Source organism: Penicillium expansum (assembly GCF_000769745.1).
Source record: "Penicillium expansum strain MD-8 chromosome Unknown contig7, whole genome shotgun sequence".
NCBI lineage: Eukaryota > Fungi > Ascomycota > Eurotiomycetes > Eurotiales > Aspergillaceae > Penicillium > Penicillium expansum.
This window is the reverse complement of record NW_015971304.1, coordinates 17,879-33,006: the sequence shown is the minus strand read 5'-3', so window position 1 is coordinate 33,006 and position 15,128 is coordinate 17,879. Positions and strand designations below refer to the sequence as shown.

Here is a 15,128-nt window from a genome sequence, read left to right as displayed (position 1 = left end):
GTAGTAATAATGATAACCCACATGGTATAAACAAGGTATCTCATCGAAAAAATTTTTCAGTTGCTAGAGGGGGGCAAATGAAGTAGATACAAGAAGATACAGGATTTTGTTGCGTTTATTAGAGGACATAGACACCGGAGCCGATATTAGACCAGTGCCGAATTGGCCGTCGATCCTCCAATTCAATGCACCACCAAAGCACTTCTTTCAGCTTTTCGACCTGCTCACCAGCCTCATATGCTCTCGATAACGCATACCAGGCCTCGGAGTTGTCCCAGGAGCTTCCGAGCTTTGTCAACGCTGAAAGGAGCCCATAGGCGCGATCACGGGCCGCGAGACGGTGCAGTTGCTTGGGCTCGACATCTTGTGCAGATAGAGGGGCGTCTTCGGGGCCCGCATTCTTGATCTCGCTTGATATCTTGAGATCGTCGGTCGAGATAGCCTTCGCGGACTGGGGCTTGGGGGTCTCCGAGAGCAATGACAGACGTGAGGCGTCAAGATCCACGTCAGCATTCGATGGCTCTGGGGTCAATTTCTGGTCCCAAATATCCAAGAGAAGATTGGCAAGTCCAATGGTCGCCGTTGGGTGGTCTTGGTAGCGTAGCAGCGCTTCCTCAAAGTGCCTGATGGCTTGATGAGGGCTCGATCGAGCCTGGGATAATAGACCCTGTTCCGCGTAAACATCAGCCCAGAGCTCCTCCGAGCTCTTTGAAGCACCCCAGCCGCGCTTGCTAAAAGAACGAGCTGAGGATTCATGTGATGCAACAAGTGCTTCCACTCGCGCGGCTTGTTTCGAAGCTTCTTCGCAAGCTTCGCGGGCATCGTCGAACAGAGACGCTCTGCGATAAAGACCAGCAATAACAAGCCAGATTCTAACGAGAAGACCCAAGGCGTGCTTCTGGGATTGAACTAGAGAGAACTTCGTGACGGCACTTGTGGGAGAGTCGAAACGATGACCGATTGGGAGCCGAATATCCTGCTTAGGGGGTTGTTCCGCATGGCCGGCGGGGGGAGCTTGTTCTTTATAATTCATGTTGTGTGCCATAGCCGGCAGTGGCTGTTTGCCTTTGGTAGGATGGATCGCAGACTCTGGTGATGTGTTGGCAGAAAATGCGAAGCCAACCATTTCTGCAGATACTTCACCCCCATTAGGAAGCGGGGGCTCTTCAACACGCGGCCTCTCATTTTTGTGAAAGCTTGAACTTCGCTTTTTCAATTTCTTGGAGTCTGCCCTCCCAATCGTTGGTGGTCTTCCCTGGCGGCTGTGAGGGTCTTCATCCGTGACTTGAATTGACGGGGCATCCGTCACAAGACCATTGGGAATAGCTGGGGTGGGTGGAATGGTGGCATCAGAGCCATTACTCTGATCAGCACGGCGATCTGGTAACTGAGTTGTTCTATTTCGGCCGAAAATGCTACCACGGAAGCTCTTGACAGTTCCGGCAGAGCTCTTTGGTGGTATTAGATGGTCTGCCTTGGCTTTGTTCTCTCCATCCTCGAGGTTCAAGTCCTGAAAAAGAGTTCCAAAAAGACTCAATAATTGGGTGCTGTGGTTGACAGCAGCTTCGGGTCCTTCTAATAGCTCGATGAACGCAAGCTGTGTAATGCGGGTTTGGACGATGCGTTCTTTTTCTCTGCCTTGCAATCTGCTGACAACAGGGCGCTGGTTGGGGTTTTGCGGATTCCTCGATGAACGCCGTTCGCGATGACTCTTCGAGAATAATTCTCGGGGAAACTGCTCGAATGCAGCCTCACATGACCGCCCAGCAATCTCGAATTCTTGCTTCGCACTCAGCAGCAGTGCAAGCAGATGCCACATAGATACCAAGTCACGTTCTTTGGAAAGATCATCAGATACCGCAGTAGACGAGCTGCTTGGTGTCAGAGCTGACTTGACATAGTCAATTGCAGTGTCCAAATCTCTGTTCTCCGCCAAGACAAGGCCTAGGGTGTAAAGTGAGGAATAGCTTAAGCTACTTCCCAATTCCGGAGCAAGACTCTTTTCGAGGTATTCAATCGCATCAGCTCTGATTTCATCGCGTGATTCATTCACGGGAGTCCAGCTTGCCCAGCATGCAAGTCCAACACCGATGGCTCGGTAGGAGGAAGCCAGAACGGAGGGAGGGATATTTGGCAAGTTAGTAGAATTGCCATTGACCTGACCGTTTGTGGGAGGCGTATTATGCTTGTCAATATACTCTCTCATCATTTCAGTCAGATCTCGGGCCTTTTCTGCCTCTTCCAACGAGCCAAGACAGCTCAATAATGTGACTCCTTCAGAGAGCGTCTGCAGGAATACTTCATCCTTTTCCAGCTCCCCGGACTCGGCAGACTTCTCTGCCCTTTCTTTGGCTGCAGTGACAATTTCGATGTAGGAATCGAGCGCCTTCACAGCGAGGTCAAAGTCTGCTAAAGCAGAATGAACATGGAAGAGACGTCGGAGTACCAAATGAGAGTGGTAGGTCTTTGCCGCCGCCCGGTACAGAATCTAGGACAACAATTGTTAGTACATGTGATTTGATGGGATCTGTTGTTGGACTCACCTCTAAAACATCACGACCAACCGCATTCTGGCCTCCTTCGCCGATGTCCGAATCCTGCCACTCGGGACCACACAAGACTTGCCAGTTACTGATCACCTGCTCCACCCATTCCTCGATTTGGGAGTTCTGCGAACTGGCTGTAGGAAACATGACTTCGGAGAGAAAATTGCGTTCGTAGATAGTCTCTACGCGGCGCAATTCACTGCAGAGTTGCGGGCGGTCCGGTCCATCATTGGAGCCCGGGTATGTAAGCCCGCCCCGTAGGACTGCTGTGAGAAACCTATAATAAGCAGCCCATACTGATGCTCGGGGAGCCAGGCCGAATAAATCCACATTCGATGGGTTGTTAGCAGAGCCCCCCTGTTTCACCGCAGGATGAGCCGCCCACAGCCTGAGCAATTGCAAGGCAATATCTGCATGCCCGGGATCCGAATAGGGTGGGTTTTTGGTCACTTCATTGCTGGCCAAAAGAGCACCATTGCCCAGAAGTGACTCGGACCAGTTCAGGAATTGCGGGGTGGTGATTGAGGCTAATTTGCCGCCACTTAGCCACGGAATTAGCGATGCAAATGTCTCCAGTGTCTCATTTATGTCGGTAGCGGTGGATTGTGCGGTTGCTAGGTTGCTGTCAGATCCAGAACTAGATGTATCCGGAAGTAAACAAGTAAACATACCCTTCATATAGCATCCCTTCACCAAACAGACTTCGGTCCACGAAGTAGGCTGCTCTCCTCCACTTACCAGGCTATCGAGTGTTGTCGCGAAATCATTAGGGAGACGTGCTGCCGAAAGTCCTGGCTCATCCAAAGCCCAATGTATCCACCCCAAACAGACCTGCGCTTGAAATAATTCTTGTGGTGATCCGTCATTGTTCTCAATTGTCGTCAACAGGGCTGGAATCAGCTCGGCAAGATTCGGTAAGGAAGAAGATGAATCGCCGGAGGACTTTTGTTGAAGATACGCAATCACACGCGATTCCGCTGTTGCGGTCTGTATTAGGCCTAGAGACAGCTCGGTTAGGATGAGATCAAGAGACTAGGGGCTGGTGGCGTACAAGTCCTTTGCGGTGCGTGTTTTGTGACTTTTCGAATCAATTCGGAAAGCTCATCCCATTTTCCCTGACTCCGCGCTTGGTCCAAGGCCGCAATGTAGGCCTGCCCTTTCTCGGCATTGCCTCCCTGGTTCGCACGTGTCAACATAAATACTGGGTGGTATCAATGGTTTAGAAGAAATATAAACCAGCGCATATTGGAGGAGCCGCAAGATGAACACTTACAGCCATGATTCAGGAGAGTTGTGAATGATATAAAAAGGGAGAAGAGCAACCAAGCTTCGCTAACATCCCGAGGTCGTCAGGCTGAAGCCCGATGATCGTCCAGGGGTGGAGAGGGATTACGTACGTGACGGTAATTTAACGACAGTTCATGTTGGTCCGAGCTTTTTGATGAAAAAAAAAGTTATCGATAAGACTCTCACCTTTGGTCTACACTCATTTTTCTATTAATTGGACTGATTTTTGAGTCGAGACCTGTTATATAGGTCTGTTCCAGTCGCCATGTCCTCCACTACTTTGCGCGCCGTCACGCATCGCCTGATAACCACCCCAGTCGAGCAATTACCCTCGATAGCTTCGTTCCTTGCGACTTCATTGAGCGATTGCGCTGAGCTGCTCTCTACCCCTCAAACCCAGAAATCTGGCAAATCGGACTCTGATAATGCTGTTCAAATTCATAAACTGAAGACTAGACTGGCGAGTCTATTGCAGGACCGCAGTGTTGAGGCAAGATGGACCGCCGTTGTTCTGGTGAAAGCTACAGTCGAAGCTGGTCAATGGGAAATCCTGCGCGGCTATGAGCCTATCGTTCGCAGCTTGATCAGCATCCTCGCGGTATGACTTAATTTGAGCCCCGTTATCCATGTTGGCTCCATTGACTTATGCATTTTTAGAAACCTGATCCAATCTCCACGAGAAAGATGTGTATTATCACACTAACTCGTATTTTCCACCTCACATACCAGTACCCAACACTTGTCCGAGAGATCACAACCCCGCAGCTTCCGGGATTCATTACGGCCGCCTTGAACTTGGTCTCTACCATCACGAAGACTCCCTCGGGCTCAACCCGAAAGCCGAAGCCCAACACCCCATTCATGGAAATTGTCCTGCACGCCTTGCTGGAATTGATCCCAAGACATATTACCCTCTTCCGTCCCTTTGGTGCTCAGCTCCGAACCCTTCTCACCGAAGTAATTGGCTCTTCTTCGCCTGCGTACTTCCCGGAGCATGTGATCGACGCAGCTGAGCAACTGCTTGTCTCTCTCCACAAGTGCGCACCCAAGGATCAGGCGGGTTCTGGATGGAAAGATGATTGCAAGTCGACGATTTTGTCCATCCACCGAACCACCGACCACGTCTTCCGAGCGGTTGTAGAGCAGTGGGAGTCTGTCGATGCGACTCTGGTGCACACACGGCCAAACTATAGCCAAGAAATGGGTGACGGGGGCCCGGATGGTCTTGGCCTTCCAGGCTGGAGCGGGCTGCACTCTGGAGTGGATAGGCTTATTGCACTTCTGCAGATTCTCTCTGGTTTCATCTCGATGCCATCCGCAGCTGCAGTTGCGCTTCCAATGGGCTCTATTCTCGATCTAACCTCCCGACTTACTTCTGTCACTGTTCCGCCCAATGGCGCCGCATCGTCTCAATCTGGCATTCAGTTCAACCAGGAGATTAGCCGTGACGAGCGAGAGGGACTTTGGATGGAGCTGCCTCGCATTCACATTGCATGCATGGACTTGCTTTCCAACGTTGTCGGTATCTTAGAGACCAGCGCAACCTCGGTAACGCAGACTATTCTAGAACAGGCCGTGTGGACTTTCAAGGGCGAACGGTTCAATAGAGACCTGCGTTCGGCAGTCTATGCTTTGCTTCGTTCTTTGGTGCCGGTGAACGGACCTGCGATGACGAAACAGAGCGTGGTGTCTTTGACGAATGTCTTGCGCTCTTGCTGCAATGATCTATTGCCGTCGACTGGAGATTCTAGCTCCGCAGGAAATCCGGGCTCTGACTCTAAGGCAAAGTCAAAGGGCGGACCAGGAACAGCCAATGCGGACGCCTTTTTCAATCCTGATCTTCAAAAATCCCGCCAGGCGCAAGCGGCCTCTCCGTTATTGGACGTTCAGCAAAATGCATCCGGGCTTTTGCAGGCTGTGTTCATTTCCATCCCCGCCGAGCTTGTTCCGCCCTCCATCAGGGCTGAAATGGACCGCTCCATCATTTTGACATCCGACAAGGATGCGATGCTTGCTAGCGTACTCAATCCTGTCCCGGCAGTCAAGGGCCGTGGAGCAGGCTCGAGCATCATTCCATTCTTGACTAGGCCTTATGCTGATCAGATGGAGGTGGAGGCTCTGGTTCGCCCCAGGATGCCTGTCCTGATGACCGCACCCGAGCTTGACGCCTATGTCGATGAAGACGAAGAAGCAGAAGACGAGGACATGGCCGATGATTCATACAACGCCGCCCCAAAGACTGCCGAATTCCTGAAGCAACCTGTGTCGGTGCCCCTGCAAGTACCGAAGTCCGACCATTCGAAGGCCACAACTCCGGTGCCTACTTTCCACAAGCGCACCTACACCGAGGAACCCACAGCCGAGGAGCCAACACCGCAGAAGCAGGATGTTCAGACCAAGAAGGCGCGATTCGACGAAATTATCCCAACACCCTCGAGCCAACAGCCTTTCTCTCAATCAGCTCCTGCAATCACCAAGACCGAGGCCCCAAAGCTTTCGACCCAGGTGTCCACTGCATCTGCGGCCCTGACCTTGCAGGCTTCAGAGGACGCTGCTGATGACAGCGATGATGAATTGCCCACTTTGAATATCGATTCTGACACCGATGAAGAGGATGACGATGTCACAATGGAAGGATAGACGATGTAATTATAAGTATATCTTACAAACGGTCGATCATATAATTTATTTCGTGCACATGCAATCGATGACTTCAAGGATTTCGAAAGTAACCTGAGTATCTGGATCAATTCTATAACACTCGTATGCCACTCCCCCAGTATGTACCATCGCTCCAGTACCGGAACCAGGGCTCATTCCAGCACCACCAACCTTGGCCCTGTAGCCCAAATCCCAATGCGCGAAGTGGACTAATTGGAACAGGCTCCATCAACCATAAGCCACCCCTCGCAAAGTCATCTGCGACGAGACCACCTGAGACCATCAACCAACAAAATACAAACACAAAGTTTGCCGTTCGTCTCAACCATCTCGGCGTACCAGTAAAGGGCAATTTTGGAAGGATCGATGTCTTGAAAAATTGCTCTGCTATGATTGCAACACCCTGCAAAGCAAAAAATAGGAATGTTCCGGAAACAGGGGACGTATCTTCAATCTGGGTGATGCTTCCACAGGCATGCACAAAGCCGCTAAGACAGAAAGCCACCATCACATAAGTGACACGACGGACCTGTAGATGAGAAGCCAAACCGGCCGGAAGCACGGATAAGATCCACCGCGCTGAAGCTACAAATCCGTAGCGGAAAATTTGGTGCCACCAACGACCCCAGCAGCCCGCCAATCCTTCATCAAGGACTGGGGTGAAGAATGGCCCGAACGTATCAGAATACAGCCATGAAGCACCCAACGGTGCAGCAGTCAACTTCTTAGCCTCGTTGGGGAATGCAAGAGATAGCCCCAGGAAGAAGATTGGATTCAGTGATGTCACGAACTCAAGAGCAAAATACACACTTATAGCGCTGTATAAACGATGGCATAGCTGGGCTATGATAGGATGCAATGTAAGATTTGTGAAGTAGAAGAAAGGAAAGGGTGACAGTGATTCGGCTGGAGTGAGGCCTCGAAAGTAGGGATCTGGCATCAAAATTATGACTTTCAAGATGTCCAGCACAAGGTAAGATATGAAGAACTTCCGAAAGGCAACCCGCAGGCGGTATTTGCCGCTGGGATATGTGGATGGTTCATGTGCGTTGATTCTGTCTACAAATCCCGAATGTAATTGGTCGTGAATTGGTCGTGGGAGAGGACCAAGATGGGAAGCCCGCCAGTTCCATTCTGGTCCCCTCAGGTTGAAGAGCAGTCCAGCGGACCATTCAAGGCGATGCCAAAACTTCTCGGGATATGACCTCCAAATATAAAGGTTGCTGTTCCGTTTTGTGCATGTTGGATTATGCGAGTCCAGCGACTTTCTGACAGCACTTGATTCAATCTCGGAGTCATTTTCAGACTTGGTATCGACAGGTTTCCGTTCAATGCGCTTGAAATCATGTTCAAGGTCTGTAAACACAAACAACGTGGTAGTCCATACTAACCACCACGCGGTAATCAGCCCAAGCATATAGCCATTTCCTCCGATTATCGCTCGTCGGTTCTGTAAAATTTCGATTGCAATTGCAATGCTGAATACGAAAAGGCCCTTTCGAACATATTGTCCGCCCCGGCGGCGAGGAATGACCAGACCTATCAAAGGCAAAATATTCAGGATGATAACATGATAAATAAAAACTGGCTTAAAATACCCCTGTTCTAATAGGGTATCCAGTCGCCTCTCATAGTTTTTGGCCAGATCCCTGTAGGAGCTATAGCGGGGATTGGCCATGTGGTACACAGGGGCGCCACTGTAATGCCTCAGTAGTACGGAGTAACTCGGGGTGACGAAAAAATACCACGATTATGTGGGGTCTCCTGGGGGGAAAATCGTGGTCTTTTCACCTAGCGCTCGCGTTGGAGCATCAAATATATCGAAAGCTATGTGATATTACATAGATGAGAACCGAGTAACTATTGAAGCCCCGGAAAATACATAGGCCGCTACGGCTGCGAATACCATACAAAAGTGCATATTGAGATTAGTCATCGATGTTCACTGCAGATGCCCCCGGCAACCCTTGAGCCTGCAGGATTTTGTCATTTTAGATAGTTAGAATCATATATATCTATCATCTACACTATATATTACTGTATACCTAGATTTCTATCAGGTATAAGCCCGGAATCATTCTATTCTTCCAGTCGCAGCCTTGGAAGGTTCTAATCACTGGCTTCTGAAATTGAAAATATGTGCTTAAGTGTCTGCCCACCTGGGCAGGTGTACATACGACTAATCTGCTTACCAGACCCCTGGAGCTGACTATATATGCACGAGCGGTACATAAGGGCGATGGATCGACAAGCTACTCCACAATTTAGCTTCTAATGTGCGGTCACCAACACTTCTATTATATCAACAGTAAATACTGAAAACAGAGTCCAAGGAGAAGAGCCCTGGTCAAGTTGGAAGTTATTCATCTGAGACAAAATGCATTCCTCCTTCGCATCTATACCCACCAGCGACTTTTGTCCATTCATAGTCATATGGGCAACGACCCATCCGACGAAGCAACGCTTGTATATTTTCACTCTTTTTTGTTCGCTGCCGCAGCTCACTCAGCTTTTTGCTGAGTTTATTCCTGTAAATTTCAAGGTCTTCTTTATTGGTTGCATTATTGAAGCCTTCCGTAATTTTCTTTTCGGTGTCATTGAGCTGGGCTTGGAACTTGGAGACTTGCTCGTTGTTGATTTTCTGCGCTTTCTGTTGGGCTTTTTTAGCCGCTTTCAGCAGCCTCCAGTCTTCATCTGTTGTATCAGGTTCACGGGGTGATGAGCCATCATCGCCCTCATCGTCGCTGTCTTGAACACCATCCCGTGGCAGCCTTTTGATACTCTCGTGCTCGGCAGATATCATTTCCATCTTGTAAATGTTGTCCAGAGCATGTTCGGCGTGGGTGGGCTCCTGGAATTTGTAAGAGCCTTCAAAGTAGTTGTCTGATGATATGTTGGGGAAGTTGGGAATATCAGGCATCTTGTTTAATAGACTGGAGAGCACATGACGGGAATGAGGGTCAAGTGAGTCTAGTCCTTCAGTGTTGTTGTGTCGTTTCTTGCCCCTCTCACTCCGAAATTGTCTCCCTTTCAACGCGCCCTCCACGCATGCAACCACGGAGGCTGGAGATACCTGCATTCCTTAAAGGGCATTGCCGGAGCCCATTGATTCAAGAGACTTGCCAAGTATCTCATTGGCGAGATAATTCCCGTCGTGAGAATTCCTCCAATCAGACAGATATTGCATCTTTTCGAACAGCATCTCTAGTTTGAGGTCGTGACAATCTATACCGGCCGATTGAAGTGTTGGCTCGATATCAATACCTTTGCTTCGAAGTTTTCGATCCAAAAGTGAGATGCAGGTTTTGGCAGAAAGTCCATTGAACTCCATCTCTTCAGGAAAGGGTCCAGCAAGATTAGAATGTTTAGAAAACAAACTATTGATCTCTGCGTTCCCCCCAGCAAGGATAACCACAATCTTTCCATCGTGGGCTCGTTGGTTGAGAAAGTGGACAATTTCATTGACAGCCTCAGTTTCGTAATGGCCAGCACCCAGGCGATCGACATTATCGATAAAAACAACTTTGCCAAGCGCTTTGGCAAGTAGCTTTCTTGTTTTGGGTGGGGTGCTACCAACATACTCACCAACAAAATCAACTGTCGAATACTGGAGAACCTCATCCGTCGGAAGCAATTCAATATTGTAAAAGAAGCGGCCCATGGCTTGAGCAGTCGTCCTTTTTCCAGTTCCTGGGGGTCCCTTGAAGATAAATCTTGTGGGTACCAAAAACCCTACATCCAGACCACGTTGCTTTGCTGCATGAAATCGGGTCTGGTAACTGATGAATTTCTGTATAACACTTTCTTGCACTTCCCCTTCAAGCAGATCCCGACAATCAAGCTTGGTTCGATCAAGGTCTTTATCAAAGTCATGTGCTTGGAGTGTGTCGTCAAAGAGAACATCTTCCAGCTCCTGAGAATTTAAGCGAGCCTCAAAATTTGCCTTTGCCTGGGCGAGGCAGCTTTCAACTTCACTGGCATTTGCAAAACTCGGGCGCGTGGATGCTCGCTGGAGTATATCATGAGCGACTTTCCTGGCCTCTGGAGTACAAGTGAGATCCTGTTCCCTCATCTTGAGACTGAGAATCTGATCAAGTTGCGATATGTTGTAGTTTTCAAACCTACACATGTTGTTTATGTTGAAGCGCCGCCGTAATCCAGGATTTGCATGGTGAAACATATCCGTGATTCGATCTTCATAACCCACCATGATAATACACCGATCTTCGTTAGGCGATCCCTGGATATTGGCAACGATCGTGTCAAGTACTCCTGTTTTGAATCGATCTTGTTCTCTACCAGGGTCGCCAGGGTCAAGCATATAGGCCTCATCAATCACTAGCACTTTGCCAACAGATGCGTCGAGAATTTTCTGAGTAAGTCTCTCAGACTTTCCAACACAGTCACCGATGAAATCTGCAGGTGTTTTGAGAACCACTATGACAGAATATTAGACTCTGCGAAACACAGAAGAATTGAAAATTGAATGAAATACATACCATCACCTCGGCTCAAAATACCTAAGTCTGCAAGAATGCTGCCATAAAGTCTGGCAACAGTAGTCTTCCCAGTTCCTGGCTGCCCAACAAACAGCTGATTGAGAGGAAGACGGCGTGGCTTTATCCCACGCAGCTCTCGTTGATAATTTGCCTGCATTAATCGCACCATGCTCTGGACGTATTTCTTGACGTTATCAATTCCAACCAGGCTCTGCAAATGTGTCATTGCTGCGCTGTTATTTCCGGCCTTCAAAGGTTCAGGTCCAATAATGTCATCCTGAGTAAAGAGCAGGTAGTCTGGGTCATTCTGAGGATTGCTTGTTGCCATCTGGCATAAACGCTGGCTTTGTCGTCGTGAGATCTGGGTGCTCAGGTTATCAACAGTACGCGTATTCCCAAAGGACCTTGAATTGGAGCTTTCCGCAAGCCTTTGAATGGCTATACGCATCGCCAGTCCATCGAAGCCACCCTCGACCTTCATCTGCCCGTGGTATTGACTGTCAATGTTGCTATAAAGGATATGCCATAGCTCGGCTTCAGTGAAGTTTGGAAAGTCGACGACCTACGGGATTCGACCAGGGAGACCAGGTTGGTGCTCAAAAAAAGCCTCCATCTCTTCTTTATGACCTGTGAATATCACCACCAACCGACCAATGTTGTCTTCCATGGTCTTGAGAATGAGGTCAAGGGCTCGCTTGCCCTGTATATCCGCATGGGGTGACACAAGCTGATAGGCCTCATCGATAAAAAGTACGCCACCATTGAAAAGCATCCTTTTGAGTTTGCGTTTGAGGTACAAAGTATCTCTAGCAGCCAGAATGACTCCGGAAGTCTCTTTGACATAATCGCAATCTAAAATCCCGATCTCGTGTAGTAATTTGGCGTATAGACGTGCGACGGTTGTTTTCCCTGGCATATCCATTTAGTTTGCAATACCCAAAAAGCAAATAGCAGTAAAACGCTCAACTGACCTGTTCCTGGGTTTCCTTGGAAGACAATGTTATATCGATCTAACTTGGGATCACGTCCTTGTTTCTTGCAAATATCAACGTGAGACTTGACTGCTAGAAAGGTCTCTTTGACAGCCTGCATTCCCTGGTAGTTCATAAGTTCATCGATCACCTCGCTTGTTTCGCCGCGTTGCTTTCTCTTCCTCCACTCGGCATCCGCGTTCTGCGGGGCTTGATCAAATGGATTATTCACAAGGGGTTGAGGTACGAAAGGCATAGGATCCAACGTAAGTCTCTCTTCGAGGCTATTTCCGCATTCGCCGATTAAATTCTCGGCGGATGTGCTCAAGTTCAAAGATGATCCGCTAGATTTTGATGCCTCAGGAGTCAAAAATAGACATTTCGGGTCGGTGGAGATTTCGGAATTCTCCAAGGCTGGACTGATGGGCACTTGCTGGTCCGGTTGATTTGACTGTGACATGCACATGATGCTTGTGGTGGGAAAAAATAATGAATTAAGCTTTGATGGAATGAACCTCTAAGTATATGTGCCGCCGAGCGATTCGAAGATATTATGTAGCTCCCGTGCTTGTGGGAAAATCACTTTCGTAGCAATAAAGTAATAAGCACTCGTTGCCTCCAGGGCTGTTCATCGGGTATTTTATGTTGGACGGTGGGTGCCCAAGTGGCGAAGTTAACCTTGGAACAGGGGTGCAAGGCTGAGCGATCAATATAAACCACAAGGCTGTGCTTCTGTCTTCAGTGATTCTGGTTAGCCCCCGCGATGATACTCAGTTCCAATGTTGGTCAACTGTGTGCTAACTTATTGTCAACATGCCTTTATTCGACATGCCCCTCAATGAAGATCAAGAGGAAATCCGACTCTTCACAATCCTCCCTGACAATGACAGAACAAGACCAATTCGTGGCAACCTTCATATTGTCTCACTTTATGATTCGCCAGATTTTGAGGCTCTTTCGTACACTTGGGGTAACTGCTCTGAAGAGAGGACTATCTTTGTTAATGGCCAGTCTTTTCCTGTGACCCCAAACCTAGAAGAAGCCCTTCGTCACCTACGCCAATCTCATAGGGCCCGAGTTGTTTGGATTGATGCTATCTGCATCGATCAAAAGAATCACAGCGAAAAGACCTTTCAAATTCCTCTGATGGGGGACATATACTCAACAGCGAGTCAGATCATTGCTTGGCTGGGAGAGTCAAACCCGAATATCGTGTTGGCCATGGGCCTTATGGAGCATTTCGAGGATAAAGAGTCACCAGCATCTCAAATTTTGAGCAAGTTGACCAAACTGTCCGGAGTCTCTGTCGAATTCACACGAGCAGGAGAGCTAGCGATGGCACGAGCCTTTCTAGGCATAGCAGATATCCTAAGAAGGCCATACTGGAATCGAATGTGGACATTCCAAGAATGGCATTTGCCAGGAGAGAAGATTATCTGTATGTGTGGGGATTTCACATTTGATCCAGCTCCCTTGACAGAGTTTTTGCCCATGACAATCTCGAATACTATCGAAAAAATCAAGAGTTGCCATGACGATGAGGACACGTACAACAACCAAGACCTTGAAGCAGCCAAGCATATTCGCGCTTTCGACAAGATCATCCAGAGATTCCAGGACCTGTGGAAGGAGGGAGCTGTCAATGTTTTCTCTGCAAGACGCACTCGTGGGATGTTCAAAAACTACAGTGGTATAACAGCGTTGCTAAAATACACACAAGGTCGAAAATGCCACGAGCCTTTGGATCGTGTATATGGGGTTTATGGAATGTGCCCTTTGATTAGGGAAATATACCCTCCTACCTATGTGAAATCAAGAGACCAGGTCATGCTTAGAAACCACAGCCTTCATGATCAACCACGACAGGGAGAGCACACTATTCACCTATTTCAGGTTTTGCAACACCGAAGGATCACCTTCATGGGTACTGGATATTATGGATGTTACGCACTCACCTCGACCGGATGATGCAGAGGATTGGGACACCCGCTATCTTTTACCTCCTAGACAGGTCGGAGTAGAGCCTGAAAAATGTCTTTATGAAGATACGGGCCACCCGTTGCCAGCTATAGATGGTGGTTTATCAACACTTCGACTCTCAACCCGTCAAGTGGGCGTGTGCCACCCCATCCTTCAGTTTGACTCGGATTTTATCGACCAAATCAGATCAATCCATCAAATCACGAAGATTACCCCAAAAGAATTGGCCCACGTTTGGGGTCGCGAAACACTGAACAGGAGAATCTGGGAGGCATGTTTGGGCCCTAGGAATGAACATCTTTGGTCATCAAGTTTGGGAACAACACTGGAACTTTGGAGACCTGATATACGTTCGAGGAAAGATCCCCTCGTCAAAGATTTGGAAGTCCTTGCTGAAGACCTGATGAGCTACGGGTTTCTGAGTAGAGAAGACTCGGCGAAATTAGGACTTTTCCAAGGGATACTGGTAAGAATTGCTGGCAAATCTTTGTTGGTAGTAAATAGCCAAGAGATTACAGGGTTTGGAATCGGGGATGGCAATATCAAAGATGGAGATATTGCAATTGTTGCTTCTGGGGTGGGACAAACAATAGTGATTCGTAAAAAGTCCGAGGTGAATACCGATGAACAGGTGTATACTATTGTTGGAAAAGCGGGGATTGATGGCATTGGAGAACATCAAAAGTCTTCGCAGACCCCTTTTGTGACCAAGCTAAAAGAACAACCATTTGAAGAATTTGTCATATGCTAGACTTTTGGGATATATAGCTACAAATCACTCATTGCATGCGTCATATTCAATTCTAACGTTCTCCTGGGTAGTAATATAGTTAGTGTAGGCCGGGCCGCCCCCTGCTATCAAATACCGTGCCGAAAGATTGACAGCGACCCTCTGGCACGTTATATTGTAAACATCTAAGGAAACTTGCAGGAATCGCATATATGTACTGACGTAGCTATGTATGGGCTATAGTGAACATGAAGTAAGGGAAAGGAAGGAGTAGTCCTTCAGGAAACTACCATAATGTATCATTTATTAGGAGTCCAAGTTTCCAAGCTGCATTTCAGGCTGGCCTGAGTAAAACTGTAATTATCTATAAAGTCGTCTTTATCGCCCTATGCAAGTATATATATGACGATACTAGGACGCAGAGGACTAGACCCAAAGAACGCTAAACCGGAAC

General features: G+C 48.3%; 5 protein-coding genes across 5 annotated transcripts; 2 read left to right on the top strand and 3 right to left on the bottom strand.

Annotated features, from left to right (window-relative positions):
* Positions 1-118: 118 nt before the first annotated feature.
* On the bottom strand, positions 119-3,825 carry PEX2_002150 (uncharacterized protein; the record flags this gene model as incomplete). The annotated part of the gene is made up of 5 exons (XM_016737493.1): positions 119-2,488; positions 2,544-3,160; positions 3,218-3,523; positions 3,598-3,721; positions 3,820-3,825. The coding sequence occupies 5 exons, from the start codon at positions 3,823-3,825 to the stop codon at positions 119-121; spliced, it is 3,423 nt and encodes a 1,140-aa protein (XP_016598929.1).
* Positions 3,826-4,098: 273 nt separating this feature from the next.
* Positions 4,099-6,473, top strand: PEX2_002140 (RIX1/PELP1 family protein; the record flags this gene model as incomplete). Its single annotated transcript, XM_016737492.1, has 2 exons — positions 4,099-4,431; positions 4,491-6,473. 2 exons carry the CDS (start codon positions 4,099-4,101, stop codon positions 6,471-6,473), a joined length of 2,316 nt encoding a protein of 771 aa, XP_016598928.1.
* Positions 6,474-6,585: 112 nt separating this feature from the next.
* Positions 6,586-9,414, bottom strand: PEX2_002130 (wax synthase family protein; the record flags this gene model as incomplete). The annotated part of the gene is made up of 2 exons (XM_016737491.1): positions 6,586-8,191; positions 8,897-9,414. The coding sequence occupies 2 exons, from the start codon at positions 9,412-9,414 to the stop codon at positions 6,586-6,588; spliced, it is 2,124 nt and encodes a 707-aa protein (XP_016598927.1).
* A 162-nt stretch (positions 9,415-9,576) lies between these two features.
* Positions 9,577-12,430, bottom strand: PEX2_002120 (ATPase, AAA-type, core; the record flags this gene model as incomplete). The annotated part of the gene is made up of 4 exons (XM_016737490.1): positions 9,577-10,931; positions 10,994-11,502; positions 11,560-11,902; positions 11,965-12,430. 4 exons carry the CDS (start codon positions 12,428-12,430, stop codon positions 9,577-9,579), a joined length of 2,673 nt encoding a protein of 890 aa, XP_016598926.1.
* Positions 12,431-12,777: 347 nt separating this feature from the next.
* On the top strand, positions 12,778-14,695 carry PEX2_002110 (HET domain-containing protein; the record flags this gene model as incomplete). Its single annotated transcript, XM_016737489.1, has 2 exons — positions 12,778-13,654; positions 13,800-14,695. The coding sequence occupies 2 exons, from the start codon at positions 12,778-12,780 to the stop codon at positions 14,693-14,695; spliced, it is 1,773 nt and encodes a 590-aa protein (XP_016598925.1).
* Positions 14,696-15,128: the final 433 nt, after the last annotated feature.